The 21,830-nt window shown below is 41.3% G+C and overlaps 2 protein-coding genes across 2 annotated transcripts in view; both read right to left on the bottom strand.

Moving 5' to 3' along the window:
• The window catches only part of LOC140725089 (uncharacterized), a 133,672-nt gene extending 125,379 nt beyond the window's left edge, over positions 1-8,293 (bottom strand). The window contains exon 1 of the mRNA XM_073040091.1: positions 8,231-8,293. Within this exon, the coding sequence (XP_072896192.1) occupies positions 8,231-8,281 (51 nt within the window). The 5' untranslated portion in view covers positions 8,282-8,293. The remainder of the gene's footprint in view (positions 1-8,230) is intronic.
• A 5,716-nt stretch (positions 8,294-14,009) lies between these two features.
• On the bottom strand, positions 14,010-17,119 carry LOC140725090 (gap junction delta-2 protein). The gene is made up of 2 exons (XM_073040092.1): positions 16,819-17,119; positions 14,010-16,351 (listed from the first exon to the last, which is right to left on the bottom strand). The coding sequence occupies exons 1-2, from the start codon at positions 16,887-16,889 to the stop codon at positions 15,514-15,516; spliced, it is 909 nt and encodes a 302-aa protein (XP_072896193.1). The 5' UTR covers positions 16,890-17,119; the 3' UTR covers positions 14,010-15,513.
• Positions 17,120-21,830: the final 4,711 nt, after the last annotated feature.

Below are 21,830 nucleotides of genomic sequence, written 5' to 3' on the forward strand. Positions count from 1 at the left end.
TGGAGGGTGGTCAACCTATGACTTACTGAAGTCCACAGTCATCTCTTTCCTCTTATCCATGCTGAGACGCGGGTTGTGGCTCTTGCACCGCTTGGCAAGCCGCTCTACCTCCTCTCTGGATGCCAGCTCACCACTGTTGCTGATGAGACCGATGGCGGTAGTACAATCAGCGAACTCGATGCCACGGTGTGAGCTGGATCTGACGCTGTAGTCAGTAACCAGCAGCGGGCTCAGCACACAGCCCTGGGGCACCAGTACTCAGCATGATGGAGCTTGAGATGTTACCCATTTTGTGTTCCCTGACATGTTGAAAATTAAAAGAAACATGGCACTTGGCAGATCAATAGAAATGAATAAAGTTGACACTTCTCTAACATATTAAAAATGAATATGGCAGAGAATAATACAAGGATAGATATTGTGTTCCAATTACATAATCGGGTTACAATTGTTTTAATTGAAGCCTGATCTGAAAAATGGTGATGGCTACTCTACTGTCAATGCATGTTGACATTTGGATTCAGGGGAAAAAAGAGAGAGGGCCAGGTGTACTGCGATATTTTAATTTATTGCCTACAGATGAAGTGAAGTCAAACCCCTGATATTTAGGTTCCCTGATATCATATAACTAATAGCTAGATTAACAAAGATGATTCCAAGTACAAGACAGAGGTAGCAAAACTTACGACATGGTGTCAGCATAACAGACTAACTTTAAAAGTCAGCAAGACCAAAGAGATAGTTGCTGATTCAAGGAAGGGCCGGGGGGAGGAGAGAACATGTATAGGCAACAGGGAGGAAATAAGATGCTTGAGGAGTATAAAAAGAGTAAGAAAATACTTAAGAAAGAGATCAGGAGGGCTAAAAGAAGACATGAGGTTGCTTTGGCAGTCAGGGTGAAGGATAATCCTATGAGCTTCTACAGGTATGTTAAGAGCAAAAGGATAGTAAGGGATAAAATTGGTCCTCTTGAAGATCAGAGTGGTCAGCTATGTATGGAACCAAAAGAAATGGGAGAGATATTAAATGGGTTTTTTGCATCTGTATTTACTAAGGAAACTGGATTGGAGTCTATGGAAACAAGGCAAACAAGTAGGGAGGTCATGGAAATTATACAGATTAAAGAGGAGGAGGTGCTTGCTGTCTTGAGGCAAATCAGACTAGATAAATCCCCAGGACCTGACAGGGTATTTCCTCAGACCTTGAAGGAGACTAGTGTTGAAATTGCAGGGGCCCTGGCAGAAATATTTAAAATGTCGATATCCACGAGTCAGGTGCCGGAGGATTGGAGGACAGCTCATGTAATTCCGTTGTTTAAAAAAGACTCAAAAAGTAAGCAGGGAAATTATAGGCCGGTAAGTTTGACATCGGTAGTAGGTAAATAATTAGAAGGAATACTAAGAGATAGGATCTGCAAGTACTTGGATAGACAGGGACTTAGTAGAAAAAGTCAACATGGCTTTGTGCGTGGTAGGTCATGTTTAACCAATCTATTAGAGTTTTTCGAGAAAGTTACCAGGAAAGTGGATGAAGGGAAGGCAATGGATGTTGTATACATGGACTTCAGTAAGGCCTTTGACAATGTCCTGCATGGGAGGTTAGTTTGGAAGATTCAGTCACTAGGTATACATGGAGAGGTAGTAAATTGGATTAGACATTGGCTCAACGGGAGAAGTCAGAGAGTGGTAGTGGAGGATTGCTACTCTGAGTGGAGGCCTGTGACTAGTGGTGTGCCTCAGGGATCAGTGCTGGGTCCATTGTTATTTGTCATCTATATGAATGATCTGGATGATAATGTGGCAAATTGGATCAGCAAATTTGCTGATTGGAGTATCAAAGTATTGAGTATAAGAGTTGGAATGTAATGGTGAGGTTGTATAAGACATTGGTGAGACCGAATTTGGAGTATTGTGTGCCGTTTTGGTCACCAAATTACAGGAAGGATATTAATAAGGTTGAAAGAGTGCAGAGAAGGTTTACAAAGATGTTGCTGGGACTTGAGAAACTGAGTTACAGAGAAAGATTGAATAGGTTAGGACTTTATTCCCTAGAGCGTCAAAGGATGAGGGGAGACGATAGAGGTATATCAAATTATGATGGGTATAGATAGAGTGAATGCAAGTAGGCTTTTTCCACTGAGGCCAGGGGAGAAAAAAAAAGAGGTCATGGGTTAAGGGTGAAGGGGGAAAAGTTTAAAGGGAACATTGGGGGGGCTTCTTCACGCAGAGAGTGGTGGGAGTGTGGAATGAGCTGCCAGATGAAGTGGTGAATGTGGGCTCACTTTTGACATTTAAGAAAAACTTGGACAGGTATATGGATGAGAGGTGTATGGAGGGATATGGCCCAGGTGCAGGTCAGTGGGACTAGGCAGAAAAATGGTTTGGCACAGCCAAGAAGGGCCAAAAGGCCTGTTTCTGTGCTGTAATGTCCTATGGTTCTATGGCAAATTTCCCTGTTCTAATACATTCTTAATCCAGCTCCAGGAGCAGGAACAGCCAAAAAAAAAGGGACCATGAAACAAACTCCGGGAGAAACTCAACAGTCAGGCAGCATGTGTGAAAGGAAATGGACAGTCAAAGGCTTGAGTCACAATCTCTCAGTTGCATTCAGGAGACTGCCTGATCCACTGAGCTCCCCCAGCAGTTGTTTTTCTATCCACATTCCATCATGGGCCGTCTCTATTGTGGGAAAACTGACTGACTGACTTTAAGTAGGGAAGGGGAAGGATACAGATGGAACACTTTGCTGTGGGTAACAGCAAGTCTTGGCTGACTAATGGGCAAACAGCAACAACACAGTCACAAAATAAGTGGCAGGCAGCAGAGGATTGGAACTCTGTCTCTTGGAGAGAGAACCATGCCAGATACACCATGCTCTCAATCCCCTAGGGCAGCACTAATACAAGGGAAATGTTCCATAAAATAACTAGTACATTTGGAGAAGAGGCAATGAAGGGAAAAAAACTCACATTGGTATTAGTTACGTCAAAAAAAGCAACCAGTGGTAGAAACACCAGATAAGGCTCTGAATGAATGTAAGGAGAGACAGTTCTGATGTTAGAGATGGTGCCGAGGCTAATGATCAGATTCCATGTAAAGAGAATAACAATAGGGCAGGCCAATGCTGCTGACTGCAACACAATGGAGACCGCCGGCCATCTGTAAATGCTGCATGTCACAAGGATGAAAGTGCTGTTGCAATATTCTCAGTGTCTCGTGGAAATAACCAGCCCGTGACCACACAAAATGCAGAATGCTATCAAGAATCTCACATCCATGCATGGAAAGAACACAGAATCACAGTGCGAACTGCAGGACCCTACCATCTCACACACTACCTACCTGCCCACTCCATCAGGCACCTACTGCCTCATGTCTCAAAGTTTTGTGTGTCCCACATTAGTGTCATCAGTAAAACAGTACCCACTAAACCATGTCATCCTCAAACCACAGCAGTTGCCAAAGGAGCAGTTCTACACAGGTTGTGAGAAAACTAGAGTGAAGTGTTTGCAGATTTAACAAAATTCCAAAGGGACTGAAAATACACAATTCATGTAGTTATTTGATCTGCTTTCCAAACAGTTAACTCCAAGTGATTTGGTGACAGCACAAATGGGAAAATCATTTTTATATGCATTGGGTATCAGCATGAATGGAGAACAACGAATTTTGAATAAGTTCTTCACATCAGAGAGTGTCGATGTGGACAGAAAGACAGAAAGTGTTTAATGGTTCAGGTCAATCATCTTGCCACTGCGCTCACCAAATATCCATAAAGCTGATGCAGGACATACTCAGCAGTCAGTAGTATTTTTAGTTTTTGATTCAGATTACACTTGCACTCTAAACCTGCAGAATAAACTTGGAGATCTGTATTCAATCATCAAGACCAGGAGACCTGGATCTGCATATGCAGTCTATAAGAAAAAAGTTATAGCTGGCTTCTAGCTAAACCCTGGACCATGATTACAGTGGGGGGGGGGGGGGGGGGAGAATGAATTGTGTAGTACTGAAAAAAAATACAAGGGGGTTGGAGATAAAGATGCATTTCACTAGAAAATTGTATTCTGCTTTTATTTAATGCCTATGCATTCTGATAGTTAAGTAAACATGTTGGGAAATCTTTGGTCATGGCCCCTTGATGCCATTGTTTCACTATGCAGACTAGATTCCATAAGACCCAGGGCTGCTTACGCGAGTCTTCAGTAAACATGACAGAATATTTACTGCAGACCTAGAGTACGTATTACATATCAAGTAATACGTGATCTAAAAATGTCAATAGCTGGGACGAACTCCCTAAATTTTCAAAGTAAATTTATTATCAAAATACATATCTATCAGTATACATAATCTCGAGATTTATTTTCTTGCAGGAATACTCAGAAAATCCAAGAAACAAAAGAATCAATGGAAGACCTCACCCAACATGGACAACCAACCAACATGCAAAGACAGCAAACTTTGCTAATATAAAAGTAAAAAAAAAGGAAATAAAAAATAAGGAATAAATGTCAAGAAAATGAGATGCAGAGTCCTGGAATGCAAGTTCATAAGTTGTGGGAGCAATTCGGTGATGGGGGCAAGTGAAGTTGAATGATTTACCCCACTGGTTCAAGAGCCTGATGGTTGAGGAGTAATAACTGACCCTGAACCTGGCGGTGAGAGTCCTAAGGCTCTCGTAGCTTCTTCTTGGTGGTAGCAGAGAGAAGAGTGCATGGACAGGGTGATGCAGGTTCCTGATGATGGATGCTGCTTTCTTGTAGCAGCACTCCATGTAGATGTGCTCAATGGTAGAAAGGACTACTCGAGATGGACTGGGCCATATCTACCACTTTCTGAACGGTTTTCTGTTCAAGGGCATTGGTGTTCCCTTACCAGGTGGTGATACTGTCCACCACACATCTATGGAAGTTTGTCAAACTTTTGCCAGCTTCTAAGGAAGTAGAGACCCTGCCATGCTTCTTTGTAATGGCACTTAGGTGCAGGGCTCAGGAAAGAATGTCTGAAATGATGACAGCGAGGAATTTAGAGTTGCTGAGCCTCTCTAACTCTGATCCCCCAAAGGGTTCGGACTCACAGACCTCTGGTTTTCTCCTCCTGAAGTCAATAATCGAGTTGCTGACACTGAGTGAGAGGCTGTTGTAGTGGCACCACTCTGCCAGATTTCAATCCCTCTCCTATATGCTGAGTTGCTGCCACCTTTGATTCGGCCCACAACAGTGGTGTCATCAGCAAACTTAAATATGGCATTGGAGCTGTGCTTAGCCTCACAGCCATACGTACAAAGCAGAGGGCAAAGAACACAGCCTTGTGATGCACCTGTACTGATGGAGATTGTGGAGCAGGTGGTGTTGCCAATCTGAACTGACTGGGGTCTGCAAGTGTGGAAATCAAGGATTCAGTTGTACAAGGAGGTACTGAAGCCAAGGTTTTGAAACTTATTGATTAGTTTTGAGGGGATGACAGTATTGAACGCCCAGCTGCAGTCAAAACAAAGCATTCTGATTTATGCATAATTTCTGTCCAGATGTACCACGATTGAATGAAGAGCCAGTAAAACAGCATCTGACTGCTGAAGCAAGAGGTTAGAAATACCAGTAAACACACCAACCAGTTGATCAGCACAGGTCACTAGTACTTGGTCAGTTAACCCACCATAGGGTCACATTCCTTAAGAATGCTCTCATCATAGCCTTAGACACTGAAGTCACAGGGTTATTGGGGGCTGTGGGAGTTGGGGAAGGTTACTCATGTTTTGACATGAAAAGCGAGCATAGAGGGCATTGAGCTCATCTTGGAGTGAAGCCTTGTTGTCACTTATGTCACTTGGTTACACTTTGTAAGAGGTAATAGCATTCAAGTCCTGCCACAGCTATCAAGCATCCTACAGTGATTCACATTTGGTTAGGAAATGACTTTCTGAAGATTGCACCTGGGCCACTTGTATCTTACTTGGTCACCTGACCCAAATGCCTCTGATCTGGCCCTGAGCAGACTGCAGATCTTATGGTTCATCCAGGGCTTCTGGTTGAGGAAAACTTAATGATTTTGTGGGGACACAATCATCTACAACTGTTTTTATAAAATCCATGGTGTATTCATTCAGATCCTCTGAGAAATCCTCGAATATGACCAAGTCCACCAATTCATAGCAATCCCATAGTCCTTCCTCTGCCTCCTGTGACCACCTCTGTTGTCCTTTTCTCTGGATCCTTGCTCTTAAACATTGACTGAAATAAGTCGTTAACAAGTAGAAAACAAGTTATCTTCAGGTTGTTTGGCCAATGGGATACAGCAAGGATCAATGCTTGGGCCTGTTAAATATGAATTGCATGAATGGTGTGATTAGGGTCCCAGTCAAGTGCAATAAAACTGTATCTGAGAAAGACAAAGAAGAACAAGTCCAGGTGGGAAGGCCAACTGTGAGTAGCACCAAGAGTTTGCAAAAGGATATGATACAGCTTAGGGACTGTGAAAGACTGTGGAGATGAATTACTAACTGAAGAGGAATGAAGTTATTCCTAAGTCAGAGACTGGAAGATGGTGAACATGGAACCTGAGTTCCCTTAACCAGGACAAAAAAATAAACTCCAGGTACACTGCAAGCAATTTAGATACCAGGCTTTATGTTCATCTTTATTATTTGGTTTATTTGATTTACATGACAATGCCAGAACACCTAGAAACTTCAATGAAAGGCAAACCAAGCGTCTAAGAGCCTGAAAACATGGCCTTCAAGCCTCCTGGATCTTCTCCAAGTAGAGGTGAGAAAAGGCAATGGTCAAGGTGGTGGGCATCTGTTAGCCTATGTGGGTTAGTCCCTTCTGTTGCTTTTGGCCCATAGCCCTCTATACTCATCAGAAAGGCTTTTAAATATTGCTTGCCTCAACCGCTATTGTTTGTTCCACTTTCTCACCACACATTGTGCAGAGCTGCCCCTGATGTCCCCTTTAAATCTCTCGCTTCGCCTTGGATCTGAAATCTATGCTCCCCTGCTTTTTGCACACCCTCCCAAGGAACAAAATTATGTGCATTCACCCTGTCTATGCCTCTCATGATGGTGTATACATCTGTCAGGTCACTCCCTCAATCTCCTACATTGCAGGGAATAAAGCCCTAGGTTCAACTTCTGCTGATGGCACCTTTTTGAGAATTATTCCTACATTGTGCAAAATATTTTCCAAAACTAACCTAAAAGTGCTGAAATATGCACATCACTGGAAGGACACACACACAGATCAGCAAGCTTAATCATGAGAAGCTGCAGCATAAATGTAGACAAGCCTGAGGGCTTTGGTGAGACTCCTCCTGGAACAACCACTTGTCTGGAAAACAGAATAGCTCTGGTCTTTTTTTTTAAAAGAAAAAAACCATGCTAATAACGTTCTCTCGTCAAATATAAAACAAAACTGTCCCAGAAAAAGCACAAGGGGCAGATAAGATAAATGTTGCTTGGGACTTTTCTTGGCTGTAGGGTTTAGAGCCGGAAGCTACTCACTCTGAATGAGGTTCGATTAGATTTTTTTTTAATCCTTCAAAGGCCAGTGAATCTTTGGAAATCCGTGACCTAAACTACTTTCCTATATTTACTTCTGGTAGAGGAAGTCAGCAAATAAAATGGATAGTACAAGGATAGATTTGAGATACGATAGCCATGATCTTATTGTATAATGGAAAAGGTTCCGTGGAGTCAAATGGCTTAATTTACTACCTGCGGCGAGTGTTCCCAAATAGAATCAGCGCTGCATCTATTGTTTCAGATAATTATTTCAATTTTGTGGGGGTTTTTTGTTTTCGCAATGTAGATAGAACCCCATTCCGCCTATACTGGACAATAACCCGCCGTACAGGTGCTATTTTCCAATGGACGCCCACAAACACCTTATTCTTGTTTCAGACATTGTATGGCTTAGGTCATATATCCTCGCATTTAAAAGTGCATACTCACATTCGCACTTAACACGTGACGGGCGCTCAAACTTTTTCAAACATGGTGCAGACTCCCAAATGTCCAGCTAATTTTCCAGTAAACATAATGCTATCGAACAATAAATACGGCTGGGTACTACCGAGCTGCCTTTGGTGCAATGTCAGGCAAAACCCTCGGGTGGAACAAATCCCCAGGAAACCTCAACAACTTTGCACGGAGTTGGAAGTCACGCTCCGCGACAAAAAAAGAATTTCACCCCGAGCCAACCCCCGCTACCATGCAAAAGATGAGCGAATACCTCACCAGACCGCTCCCCGCAGGTTACGCTCCTCCTGCCACTCTCGGTCATTACGCTCCCGTATGTCATGTGACACCAACACACTGGGTCACGAGGGGAGGGGAGAGAGCTTCAGGCTGTCGCCTGGCAACCGAGAGACGCGTTGCCATGGTGGTGCAGTAGTACCCATGCTTCTGCCGTCATCCCCATCGAGAGCACTCGGCGTCCAGGGTGAGGTTGTTGCAGACAGCGGAAGCGGTGTCGGTACAACGCTGTTCTGAAGCAGGCCCAGTTCAGATTAGTTTATTGCCGTATACATCTGATGCACCATCAATAACTCACTCTGAGACGTAAGAAGCGAGATATCGGCTTTATTGACTGGAAGAATGAACAACACTACATCCTGGAGAATGAGAGGCAGGGCTCAGGCCTCAATCGCCTTTATACAGGGGTCTGTGGGAGGAGCCACAGGAGCAGTCAGACAGGTATATGTAGTTCACCACAACATCAGGGTGCAATGAAATTAATTTCTCGCATGAAGCTCACAAAGTAAATTGTGTGCATACAATAATAAGAGCGAAGAGCGTGAATCGACGGAATGGTGCAAAAATAAAGTAGTGCCAACACAAATGCTAAAGTGATAATAACAGGAAAGATTGGATTCAGCATTCGAAGTCAGTGCCACCAGGAAAGGGATCTTAAAGAGGTGATTGGTTCAGAAGTCTAATAGCAATGGGGAAGAAGCTCTTCTTGAGTCTAGTCGTCTGGACTTACCCGGTATCAATAATATCTCAAGTACACATTGAATTTAAAAAAAACAAAAGCTGGAATTCTGAAATTTCCTCACAGACTGCCACTGTTCATCAACACATCAGGAGATTGCAATGACTGCCCTGTGTAAAATGTAAATTCACTCACCTGTTAAATGATGTATTTAAATTATTTCCTTCTCTCCCTTACAAAGCGCAACTTGACATTCTCTGTCAATCCCGCATCTTCTCAATGCAGGTTGCATTAGAAATATTGCTGTTAGATGTGTGCAAAGTCGATGTGAGCACACGGAATGCTGGATGTAGACAGCATCTAAAGCTTGATGCTGTCTAGCCCGTGGAATTTCAGTGTGTGCACAAGGCCGACCTTTACTTTTGTTAGGTTTGCACTGTCCCTTTTTGCCCAGAAGGATTTTTTTTTACCATAAAGTGGATTCTTCTAAATTTCCGTTCCAGCAAGCAGCCCCTCTGGGATATAAAGTCTCTACTGTTAACTGTCTTGCAAGCTACTGGCATGACATAAATTTAGTCAACTTGCACTTCACATACTCACTAATTAATTTTACAGGGAACTTCTAGCAACTCTAACATTCTTTGTCTGGTTTAACTCTGTCCCGATTTTTCCCACGTCAAACTCTCAAAAAGCCACCCAGCTCCCAGAATTGCTTGCATGCATATGAGACTTAGTGAACATTGAGAGTCAGTCTTGTACTTAATCCCAACCTAACCAATTTGTAACTGAGACAAGCAACTCGCACTGACCTAAAAAACCTTTCTAATTTTAGCCGAAAATTTCTTCTGTTTTTCACTGAAATAATAATAAATCATTTCTGGTACTGCTTTCCCTTCTCAGATTTTTCTTGGTTTTGAGCTCTAGTTATGGAGAGTCCACTGATCACTGGCCCAGAAGTTAAACTGTTAAGCTTCTTTCAATTTGTTTCTTTTTCTCTACTTCCAGTCTCTCCTTCTCCCTTACATTGGCTCTGCCAGTACCATCTTCTATGGATGCATTGTCTACATGGTAGACCAAACATTTGACCAAGCCCCTTCAATTTTCCTCATTATAATATTTCTCTTTTTCTAGAAATGTCAACGGTTTTTGTTATGTTACGGGTGAGAGTGCATGCACAGGAGTGTGACTTGCATCCCTGATATTAACTTGACTTAATTTTTAGATCACCAAAATCTGCTCAGTTTTGTAATTTGTTCTCACCCTATAGTCTGCTATTCTAATTTCATCACTGATACAATCTCTAAATGATACATGCACGTTTGTATAATTATTTCTCTAATTTCACTAATGTCTCTTCTTGTTGTACACTATTATCACCAGTCTTTGGACCCTCTCCTCTTTTCAAACTAACCAGTTTAAATCTCTTTCTCATCTTCCCCACCGGCTCTGCTCATCCACAAACTTAACACTATCAGTTTTCCACAAAGTCATAAAATCTAAAAAATTAATCTTCTGCAGAGTTGCTGAATGACATGCTGAAATTTCCTCTCCCCCCCCCTCCCCCCACCATGTTTGGTTTGACTTTGCATTTCCAACATCAGACACAGTTATTTTCTTTTGTGATTAATTTGACCCGTTCTTCTGAATAGATAAGTGTTTGTACATTCATTACCTTCCCATCTGACATAGTCTTCCATTTCCTCTGGCATAAATTTGATGAATGTTACTCATGTCTGCATTCTGTTCATTTCATATTTACCATGATTGGACTTGTGAACTGGCATTTAACTTCTGTGTCAATATTTACTGAAAAAAAACTTGTAAAAAGGAAAGATTTGTACTTATGCAGAACTTTGCACTAAGACTGTACTGTATGACTAAGAAAGTATCTTTTAAGTGTCATCACCTGCTGAATGCAACACTGCAAATAGTTTGTGTAGTACAAGTTCCTGCATGAAATGATATAACAATGACCAGATAATTCTTTCTTTCTAACACTGATTGATGGATATTGGCTTGTACACTGAAAGCATTACCATGTACCATGGTATCCTTTATGCCTACTACTGAGCAGATAGGCCTTTGTTCCATATTTCATCTGAAATAGAGAATTCTTCAACACAATCGGCACTGTCACTTATACTTAAGTGGTCTGTGATACTTAATAAAGTCACAACTTTTCAATGCCTAGACAAAAGTGATTCTCTCTGAACCTAAGGCTGCTTCCTAGCAACTGGCAGTCTTACTTTTTAAATTCTATTGACGAGCCTTATCTGTCATAAATACTCATAAAGACCACTATACCAAATTTACATTAATATTAGAAACACTATGGTGACACCGGAGAAGGAGACACTCATTGACTCCCAATGTGACCTCTAAACCTCAGTTCACCAGTACTAAAGGTCATAGATTTAGGGTGAAAGGTGAAACATTTAAGGGGGATATGAGGAGGAACTTCTTTACTCAGAGGGTAGTGGAGCATGGAATAAGCTGTGACGGGTGCGGGTTTGATTTCAATATTTATGAGGAACTTGGATAGGTACATGGATGGGATGGGTATGGAGCGCTATGGTCCAGGTGTAAGTTAATGGGACTTGGTATGGATTGGATGAGCCAAAGAACCTGTTTCTATGCTGTAGTGGTCTATGATTCTATGACTAGCAGAGATCCATATGAGAATCTGATGCAGTTGAGTATTCTAACAGAAGATCCAGCAAGGTTTTTAACGTGACTCAGAAAGATACTGACTGGAAAGTCAGTGGAAAGAGGCCAGGTCCATAATGACAGAATCATTTCCGACCACACACCCATATTCTAGATCTTGAAAGTCAAAAACCTAGAGTATCTGGAAATATTTAGCCAATTAGACAGCATCAAGGGAGGGGCAAACAGAATTAATGTGTCATATTGGTTACTGTGCATCAGAATTATGAAAATTTAGAAATTAAACATGCTTTAGAGGAGAACAAGGGCTGGAGAGAACACAGTGTCAAACCAAACAGCAGAGAACCAGAAAATGGTACAAGGAACACTTGCTGATAATAAGCACACTACACAGAGTAAAAGTCCACCAGAATAGTCTTAAAATGGCAAAGAGATTCTCTGTGTTCAGTTCATGCTTAAAGTGAACTGAAGTAGTCTATCTAGCAATCTAGCAGTAAGTCCAGGGGAAAATTACTCAAACCATGGTGAAGTTAGGATATAAATATGAACTGGTTAAAATCTTACCCAGTACTCAGGATAGCACTCATAATTTACCTTTATAATATTCTATGTTTTGATTTTCATTTTGTTCTTAATAAAAATGTATTTGATTATAAGACAATAAGATATAGGAGCAGAATTAGGCCCATCGAGTCATTTCTGCCATTTCATCATGACTGATCCATTTTCCCTCTCAGCTCCATCTCCTGCCTTCTCCCATATCTCTTCGTGCCCTGACTAATCAGGAGTCTATCAAGCTCTGCTTTAAATATACCCAATATGGTGTTTTATAATACATCGTAGAAATATATAAGATATTAGTATGAAAACAGAATAATAATTAAGCCTCATTTTCACTGTAGTAAAATGGCAACATGTATTTTAAAAGACCTTAATAGTAACTTGCCTATTGGTAACTGAGGTGTGGCCCTCTCTCCATCTTTCCACCTCATATAATTTTGTTATTTATTTTATTTACTTAGAGATAGATCTTAGTAACAGACCCTTCCAGCCTAATTACACCCATGTGACCAAATAAAGTGCCAACCTGCGTGTCTTTGGACCGTGGGAGTAAAACAGATCAGTTGGAGGAAACCATTGCAGCCATGGAGAGAACATACAGACCCTTTGCTGTGGTGTAATTGAACTCAAGTCACAGGCACTGTAAACAGTCAGCTAACTGCTATGAATATTGTTTTCACAACAATATTCATGTTTCTTTGATTTCTCAGGTGCCTTCAACACCATACAGCCTTCATTGTTGAGGGCGAAAAGCTCCATTCAGTGCAAGTTGGCACTTACATTTCATCCTGGATAATGGACTACCTGACTGGCAGACCACAGATTGTGCGGCTTCAGAGCTGTGGGTCAGACATGGCCATAAGTCGCACTGGGGCCCCAGGGGCTCCCTTCCTGTTTACCCTGTATACCTCAGGCTCTAGATACAACACTGAGTCATGTCAGCTGCAAAAAATTCTTTGATGACTCAGCAATACGGGTGTATAAAGGGAGGACGGGAGGATGAATACAGGGCCCTGGTGGAGGACTTTGTCAAATGGCGCAAGCTGAATCACCTGCAGCTCAACATGAGTAAGACAACGGAGATGGTGATGGATTTTGGTAAGACTAAGCCTGAACTGCTCCCTGTTACTATTGATGGTGAGGACGTGGATGTTGTGTGGACCTAGGAGTACCTGGAGGTGCACTTGAACATGGAGGCTGTGTACAAGAAAGGCCAGAGTCACTGAAGAGGTTGAGGTCCTTTGGAGAATACAGGCCTCTCCTTCACATGTTCTATCAGTCTGTTGTTGCCGGAAGAATCTTCTATGTGGTGGTGTGCTGGGGCAATGGCACAATGATGCTTACAGGCTCAATAAACTGATTAGAAAGGCTGGCTCTGTTATAGGAGTCAAACTGGGCACAGTGGAAGCTGTGGAAGAACAAAGGACTCTTCAGAAAACCCTGGCAATCCTGGACTAAGTTTCTCACCGTCTGCATGCCACCTTGGCTGAACAGAGGAGCACTTTTACTAATAGACTAAGACAACTGCAAAGAGTACTATATGAGGTGATTCTTACCCTTGGCTCTCCCCAGGGAAGTGATGAACCCCTCCTGTTAGACAGTTTGAGGTAATTTACTTTTTACTGTTTCTTACTTCCCTTCTAATATTTGTATATTGTATATCTGTGCACTTGTAATGCTACTGTGACACTGTAATTTCCTTTGGGATCAATAAAGTATCTATCTATCTAGTTACAAATTGCTCCATGACTTGTTTCAATCTCTCTGCTGAACAAAACCTAAATAAGCAGACGTCAAATATTTCATTGTAAATAAAAAAAAGTTTATTTTGTATTACAGTTTGCACAGGCTGAACAACATGATGCTGCGAATAAATATTAATATATGCATCAGATCTTGAAGACAAATACATGATAGCAGGCCAATATCGGTGAGCGCATACAACCAATTCCATGTCATTTAACTCTATTTATCCCAAGTTGGAAATTAGTTATATTTCACATATGGCACTCAAAAATCAATAGTATCAGGGTGACATTTCTAAAGTTAACAAGCCAAAAATGAAAAACATCCCTGTCTTTATTTCTTGCCATTGCTGGTTTCGCGTTGTTCTGTTACGAACGATTAAGTATGGTATTGTAGTAATTGCCGCAGTTGTAACCAGGGGATCACAGAAGCCATTTCGTGCAATGCAAGGCCCACAAACAGCTCCGAGATACAGACCAGATATTATAATAAAACTTCTACACTAAATAAGCAGAACCCATTTTAGTCGCACTGGTTTCAACTGAACTAAATACACTGTTATGTTTTATGATGATGGAACAAAATGACACAATCGTGTTTTTTTTCTTTTCGCCCATCTAATTCGTCCCCCATCTTCCTGCACACACGCACAGCGACCTGATAAGAAAAGCATGCTGACCAGGCCACCTTGGATAAATTACCTTATTGGAAACGTATCCAGCTGTTGAAGTTTACAACTTCAAATACTTTGGTCCTTTCAGCTACTGTATACACACAGTGCTGATCAGAGCACTAAAAACAAATATCTGTCAAAACTACAAGTTGACAATATTCAAAACCGAACATCATATTTCACGTAGATACCAAAATGTACATAAATTAAGGTTAACGGTGGGGACAAGTAGGCAAACACGAGACAACAATCCCTATATCTGCAGAGACGGGAACGATCCGTACGATAAGGGGTTTCTAAACGGATTCGTGTATGCGACCACTTAAAATGAGACAGCGCCTAGAACATTCGTATTTTTAAATAAATGTACAGTTATATTTAATCAGTGCTAAAACGCACAGTTTCAAGCAGAACTTGCTTGCTACCTTGGAAAAATTAACATCGCCCATTTAAATATCTTTAAAAAAAAGGTATAATGGTCACAGACGGATCTTAATCCTCTGATACAGCAGCCGTTTGAATTAGACCATTAATGATATAAAATATCAGTAATTTTACACGAAGCGCTACATAACGGCTGTATAAACGGCGTGAGCTCAGGATGCAACAGTTATGCTGTATCTTCTCACAGATATACGAAACACGCAGTTTCATTTTAGCCGGACGTATTCCGCCTGGTTTCTGCCACCTCATTGGGACGAGAAATGTGAACATTTTAAAATGCACAGAATTGGCGAGATGAGATAGCACATTTATTACTCGTCGAGGCGCAATGCACGGTTGCCAGTCTGACTTTAGGAAGGTTTTAGATTCCGCCAGACGGCTTCTGAAGTGGACAAGGTAAGAGAGCGGTGGCCACGGAACCATCCTTCGCGTGGTTGGGTCAGACTCAAACCACTTTACCCGCAAGAGGAAACAAGTGTACGCTTCCTTCTCACACATAGGCGGAGTCACTGGACTGAGTTCTTCCAAAGTTAGGCACCCCTATTCTGTGTGGCGAATCTTTACTCCTAATTTCGTATATGGATTTCCGCCGTTCCTGCGCCCCCCTCACTGCGGTTTTGATCTTCCTCCAACCCAAGTGATTCAATTCCGCCAGGTTGAGCACGACGCAAAGTCCACTCACGGCGAACATGAAGACGAGAAAGACCGTCTTCTCCGTGGGTCTGGACACGTAACACTCGACCGCCTTCACGCACGGGTAACGGCTGCACTCGTACATTGACGGGACGTTGAACCCGTACAGGAAATACTGTCCCATCAGGAACCCGATCTCCAAAGCGTTCCTGAAAACAACCTGGATGATATAGAAACGGGAGATCCCCTCCTGTCGCCGCATTTTTGACATCTTACTATTCCTCGCAGCCGAGTTTTGCATTTCTTTAACCTCTAAAAAGTCCGACTGCATCTCTTTGCTGGAAACTCCCGAGTTCTGCAGAACACCATTCACGGTAGTGTTTTTAACCTTGTTGTCTTCGCGCTTCTTTTCTTTGTCCAGGGAGATGAAGACGGTGGAGTACTGTCTCTCCCGCTGCTTGGAGGACTGATGCACGGAGTAGGTGATAAAACAAAGGCTGGGGGTGCACACCATGATGATCTGGAAAACCCAGTAGCGTATATGTGAGATTGGAAACGCTTTGTCGTAGCAAGCCTGGTTGCAGCCGGGCTGCAGTGTGTTGCAGACAAACATCGTCTGCTCGTCATCGTACACCGTCTCCCCCACGATAGCCACCACCAGGATTCGGAAGATCACCACTACTGTCAACAGGATCCTGTAGGGAGAAAAGCACCAAAGTCCAACTGATTCAAACGATTTGCAACACCCGGAGACATTCGCCAGACTGTGCCGCGCGAAACTCGGCACCATCTGTCTCGTCAATTTTATATTTCCCGCCACCCGAACCACCCAGGTCTGAAAAGCACCAAAAGTTGCAACTTTTAGGAGCTTACTTTTACACAACAATGTACATATCCACCAATTGCCAGCAATGTATCGCGAAAGGTAACTTGCCCCAGGAGGCAATCGCTTCCAAACGCGTTTTACCCAATCTGCCACAAGGTACCTTTGGAATTTCCTGGATTTGAGACGTTCGATTATATGGATTGAAAAGAGACTACTGGTAAAGTTAACCGTCATTATGGATACATGATAGTGGATTAAAATCTTCGGAAGGAGTGTTACACTTCGCCGCGATAAAGGTTCATTTGCTGATTTTGCAGATCCTGACAATCCTCTTACCTTCCTATCATGGTCGAATGCTGCTGGACAGCCGCCTCCAGCAATCTCTCTAGTATTGTCCATTCTCCCATCGCTGTGCATCCGGCGAGAAGAACAGGGCTAAAACAAGGCCGATCTACTGGATTTTTACCCTCCTTTTATTATCAATGAAACTACACCTTTCCAAACTGTCGCTTTAGCACGTCCGGGCGAAGTGTAAACGCACAACAGTACCTGACAACACAACGCTTTCCTGTCTTTAGCCTGAAATGCCGATTAATATAATCTCATTCGCTTTGGACAGGAGGTTGAAGCAGTCCGAATGGGGAGAGATGGTATTTAGAGTCATGCGGGCTTTAATCTTCCTTTAAATACTTTCCTCCTGCGTCACGCACAGGCAATTTTTTTTTAGACATCAGCTAAATGAAGAAGGATTTTCTCAATTTCATTATTTTGAAATATCCCAGGACGGATTAATTTGCAGTAGCATTTGCATTGTAATCGTATATTCTCGAAATACATGCGTACAAATAAATGAATGATCTAAAACTGAACTCAAGGCCAAATGCAAAATCGTTAACCTGGATACCCCGAGGGGCGCAAAAAGCGGCGGTCTATGTTACACAGTGACCGTTTCAATTGGTGACACTCTCGGAACGGGTTTGAAGCGACCGAGCGGACTGCGAAATGAATAGAAAGACTGAGTTCGAGCTTTCTTTGCGCTCTGAAGCTTTTGAATCAACATTCAAATTTAGGATCTTCTGGGTTCGGAAGACATGCCTTTGAGAACAGACCCTGGCTCTCTATGATTAAACTGCCGGTTTTTATCACTCTTCGCCAATTTGTTTTAGATTTGCAGGATCCGCAAGGTTTTATCTTTTGTTCATTCAGTAATGAGTCCCTGTGGTTTCTCTTGAATGAAACGACGTAAACACTGGAGCTGAAAAAGTGCACTAACGTGCTTCGCCCTGCTTGTCGCCCTGTTCATCAACAGCGATCAAATACTGACACGTTTGTGAACAATTCGTGACAGGCCACCATGACCCTGAAGAATATGATCCTATTTCACACCCCCTTCTATCGTAGTGTTTTAATTTCTTTTTCATTTCAGGCAAAATTCTGGCCATTCTTACCAGTTCAGTTCAGCCTCCAGTTTTCCAACACTCACATCACCATGAGCTGGGCGTTTATTGCCAGTACTTCAAGACTGACGATGTCCTTATTCTGCTCTGATTTGGGGGTGCTGAGGCCAATCCCGGAATCAAACACAGATGGGACAGGTGTTAATCAGGTGAGGGAGGGAGGTTTGTAAGGTGGGCCACTCATTTTGCCTATCTGCAGAATCTCTGCAAAGGCTTGAGGAGGTTCATAGTACCATTCCCAATGCTGCTTCTCCACTTCGAGCATACATGGGCCAGGGATTTCTATGAGTCAGTGGTAACCTTTCATTTTCTCAAGAACTCTTTCATTTCATTTTTCAAACTTTTTATTGATTTTCAAATAAAGAATATACAAATCAGAGGAGGAGTTTAGCAAACAGATAATATAAAAGACATAAACAGCAATAATAAAAACAGAAAGTATATAATTTCAAAATCAAATAGGTAAAATATTATGCTGTTATATATACAATGGTTAAAAAAACTACAACTCCTCATAGCAATCATAAAAAATGATTGGAAATTATATTCATAAAAGAAAAAAAAACACTAACTAACCTGAAACAAAAAAAAAGAGAAAGGAAAAAAAAGAAAGATTGGGCAGTCCAATTGAGGATAAAAAATTTTAAAAAAGGAGAGAGAAGAAACATCCTTTCAATCATCTCCGAACCTTCATGGATAAGGATTTTCCCCAAAGAATAAATAAAAATAAATTAAATCGTGAAAATATTGAATAAAGGGTTGCCAGACTTGTCCGAAATTAAAGGATGTATCAAATGTCCGGCTTCTAATTTTCTCCAAGCTTAGACATGACGTAATGAAGGAGAGCCAATAAAAAACAGTGGGCGAATTAGATTCTTTCCAGTGTAACAAAATAGCTCTCCTAGCCAGTAAAGTTGAAAAAGCTATCATATTTTGGGCAGAGGCAGACACTTTGCTTGCTTCCTCTGGGAAAATCCCAAAAATTTCTGTAAGTGGATTAGGTTGAACATCCACATCTATAACTTTAGATAATATTACAAACACATCCCTCCAAAAATTGTTTAAACTTACACATGACCAAAACATATGAGTTAGAGTAGCCACTTCTGTGTTACATCTGTCACAAATAGGGCTTATATTAGGAAAAATATGCGTCAATTTATCTTTGGACATATGGGCCCTGTGTACTATCTTAAACTGAATTAAGATATGACATGCGCAGATAGATGAATTATTGACTGAATAATAAATTTTACTCCATTGATTATCTGAAAGTGAATGTTGAAGTTCTAATTCCCAGGTGTGTTGAACCCTATCATTAGGCGACATGCGAGCATTCATTAACTCTTTATAAATGATAGCTATTAATCATTTTTGAAAAGGTTTAAACTGAGAAATAGCATAAGCCAAATTTAAAGAGCAGGCCGAGGGGTAATTAAGTAAAAAATCACATTAAAAATTCCTAACCTGTAAATACCTGAAAAAATATGTGTTGGGGATATCATATTTATCTATTAACTGTGAAAAAGACATTAAACAGTGTTGTAAAAACAAATCTAAAAAGTTTTTATTCCCTTAATTTTCCATGTTAAAAAAGCCTTTGTTATATTACTTTATTCGTTATATTACTTTTTGGATTTATGAGATAGATGACCAAGATCACCCTTCATGGTTACAGCTGGAGGAAAATTCAGTAAAGGGGTTTTCGTTAGCTTCTTTATTAGGAGCTCCTCTTCCGTTTTCGCTCCCCAGAATAGGTAGACAAGCTCTCAACCTTATTATCAAACATACTTTAAAAATTTGGTTTCAATTTCGTAGATTTTTTGAATTAAATGATTTTCTACTTTCTAGTAATATTTATTCTAATTTCTTTTTTAAACCATCAACTTTGGATAAGGCTTTTTTCTCAAGAATTCTTTGAGCACATCCCTGAACCTTTTCCCCAGTAATCTCTTCCCATGACAAATAAACTCAGATAAGAGTGCCTGCTTCTGGATTCTGGTGCTGAGCATGTGAATAATATGGCCAGCCTAATGCTGTTAACCCAGTGTGCCCAGACATTAGTAATGAGGATGTAGGCCCGGTGTTGATCCAATTGTCCTTCTTGAGATATCAGAGGATTTTGTGTAGACAGCACTGGTGGCCCGATTTTCCAGTGGCTGAAATCACAGAAGCAAATAGGAGTGCAGAGGTTTCAGTTGCCTATAGACTTCAGCTGATGTGCTAATTCTGACATATAATTTATAAATACCCTTTTCCACAACTGACCAAAGTTCCTGGTGCATTTCTTTATTGATGCCTGATTTTGCAGGCTCTTGAGAAATGAGAAGTGATTTACAATGTCCAGGACTGCACCATGAATCCTTGACAGAGAACAATATGTTGCAGTAGGGACAGTTTGGTAGAGGATCTTAGTTTTGTGGATATTGAATGTAAGTCTCATCTCTTGTACGTTTTACACAAATCATCAGTTTAGGTTTGGTCTCCGACTTATTCAAACAATTACACGTGTTTCCTACACATTCTTAAGTTATAATAGAATTACAGAACACGAAGCAAAGATATCTACCCCATTTGCCTGCATGGCTTCATGAAAGGGCAGATGTACATCCAGTTGCTTTCGAAAGGTGGAGTTGAATCTGCTTCCACCATTCATTCAGAAGGTAGACCTCAGGTCACAGTAACAAGATTGCTGAAATAGGAGAGCTATCAGACCACTGAGTCGAAGCCAGCCCTCAGAGCAATCCAAGCAATCCCACTCCCCTTTATTTCCCTGTAAACTGTTCACCTTCACACTGCCCATTAACTACATTCTGACTGTCCTGCCACGAACAGGCTACGGGACCAATTTTACGGTAGTAAATTAGCTTATCTGTATTTGGGATGTGGGAGGAGCATGGAACAGCCATATTGGAAACAAACGACCAAGGGGGGAAATGCACAAATAGCGCCAAAGAGTCAGGATTGAACCTTGCTCACTCAAGCAGTGAGGCACAGGCTACACTATTCTGTTTCCCTTCTGCGTGAAATTGGTATCCGTAACAGGTTTAAGAGCTGTATTCGGTTGTGCTTTAAAACTAATAACATTGGATGATTTTACTGCTCTTTAGCAGAAAAAGTAGAGCAACTATCCTTTTTAAACACTAATTTTAAGGATACTTAAATACATTCTTAAATTTAAATTACATATTTGTTTTTCACTTTGGTTTACTTTCTAACCGTTCTTCAAACTAACAATGCTAGATTTCCAATTGTGTTAATAGATTCTAGTGTGTATAATTAGTTTATAAAAGGAAAATGGCAAATTCAAAGACACTCAGCAGGAGAGACAGCACTTGTGGAAAGAGAATAGTTAACACCTTAAGTCTGGAATCCCTCAATAGAAATTCAACATGAATCACTTTCCACAGATGCTAAACTGTGTTTCTAGCACCTTTTTGTTGTTTTTTTATTTGGTTTCCATTACCTGCTGTTTTTATCATTAGTTTTCAAGAGTGTTTAACAATTGTAAAACATTTTGAGACATGCAGATTATAGCTGAAACAGTTCTTTGAGCCTGTTGTTATGTAATAAGGTCATGGCTGGTTGAAATCAGGAAAAATGTTAAATAAGTGGTGCATATTGGCACCAATGAGATAGGCAGAAAAGGGGAAGAGGTCCTATGCAGTGAGTATATAGAGTTAGGAAAGAGGCTGAAGAGAAGAGCCTCCAAGGTTGTAATCTGTGGATTACTCTAAATGCCACAGGCTAGTACAGGTTGGAATGGGATGATAGTATGGATGAATGAGTGGCTGCAGAGATGGTACAGGAGACAGGGTTTCAAAGTCTTGGATCATTGGAACCTCTTCTAGGGAATGAGTGACCTGTTCGAGATGGGCAGGTTGCACCTGA

This window comes from Hemitrygon akajei, chromosome 3 (genome assembly GCF_048418815.1).
Source record: "Hemitrygon akajei chromosome 3, sHemAka1.3, whole genome shotgun sequence".
In the NCBI taxonomy this organism is placed as follows: domain Eukaryota; kingdom Metazoa; phylum Chordata; class Chondrichthyes; order Myliobatiformes; family Dasyatidae; genus Hemitrygon; species Hemitrygon akajei.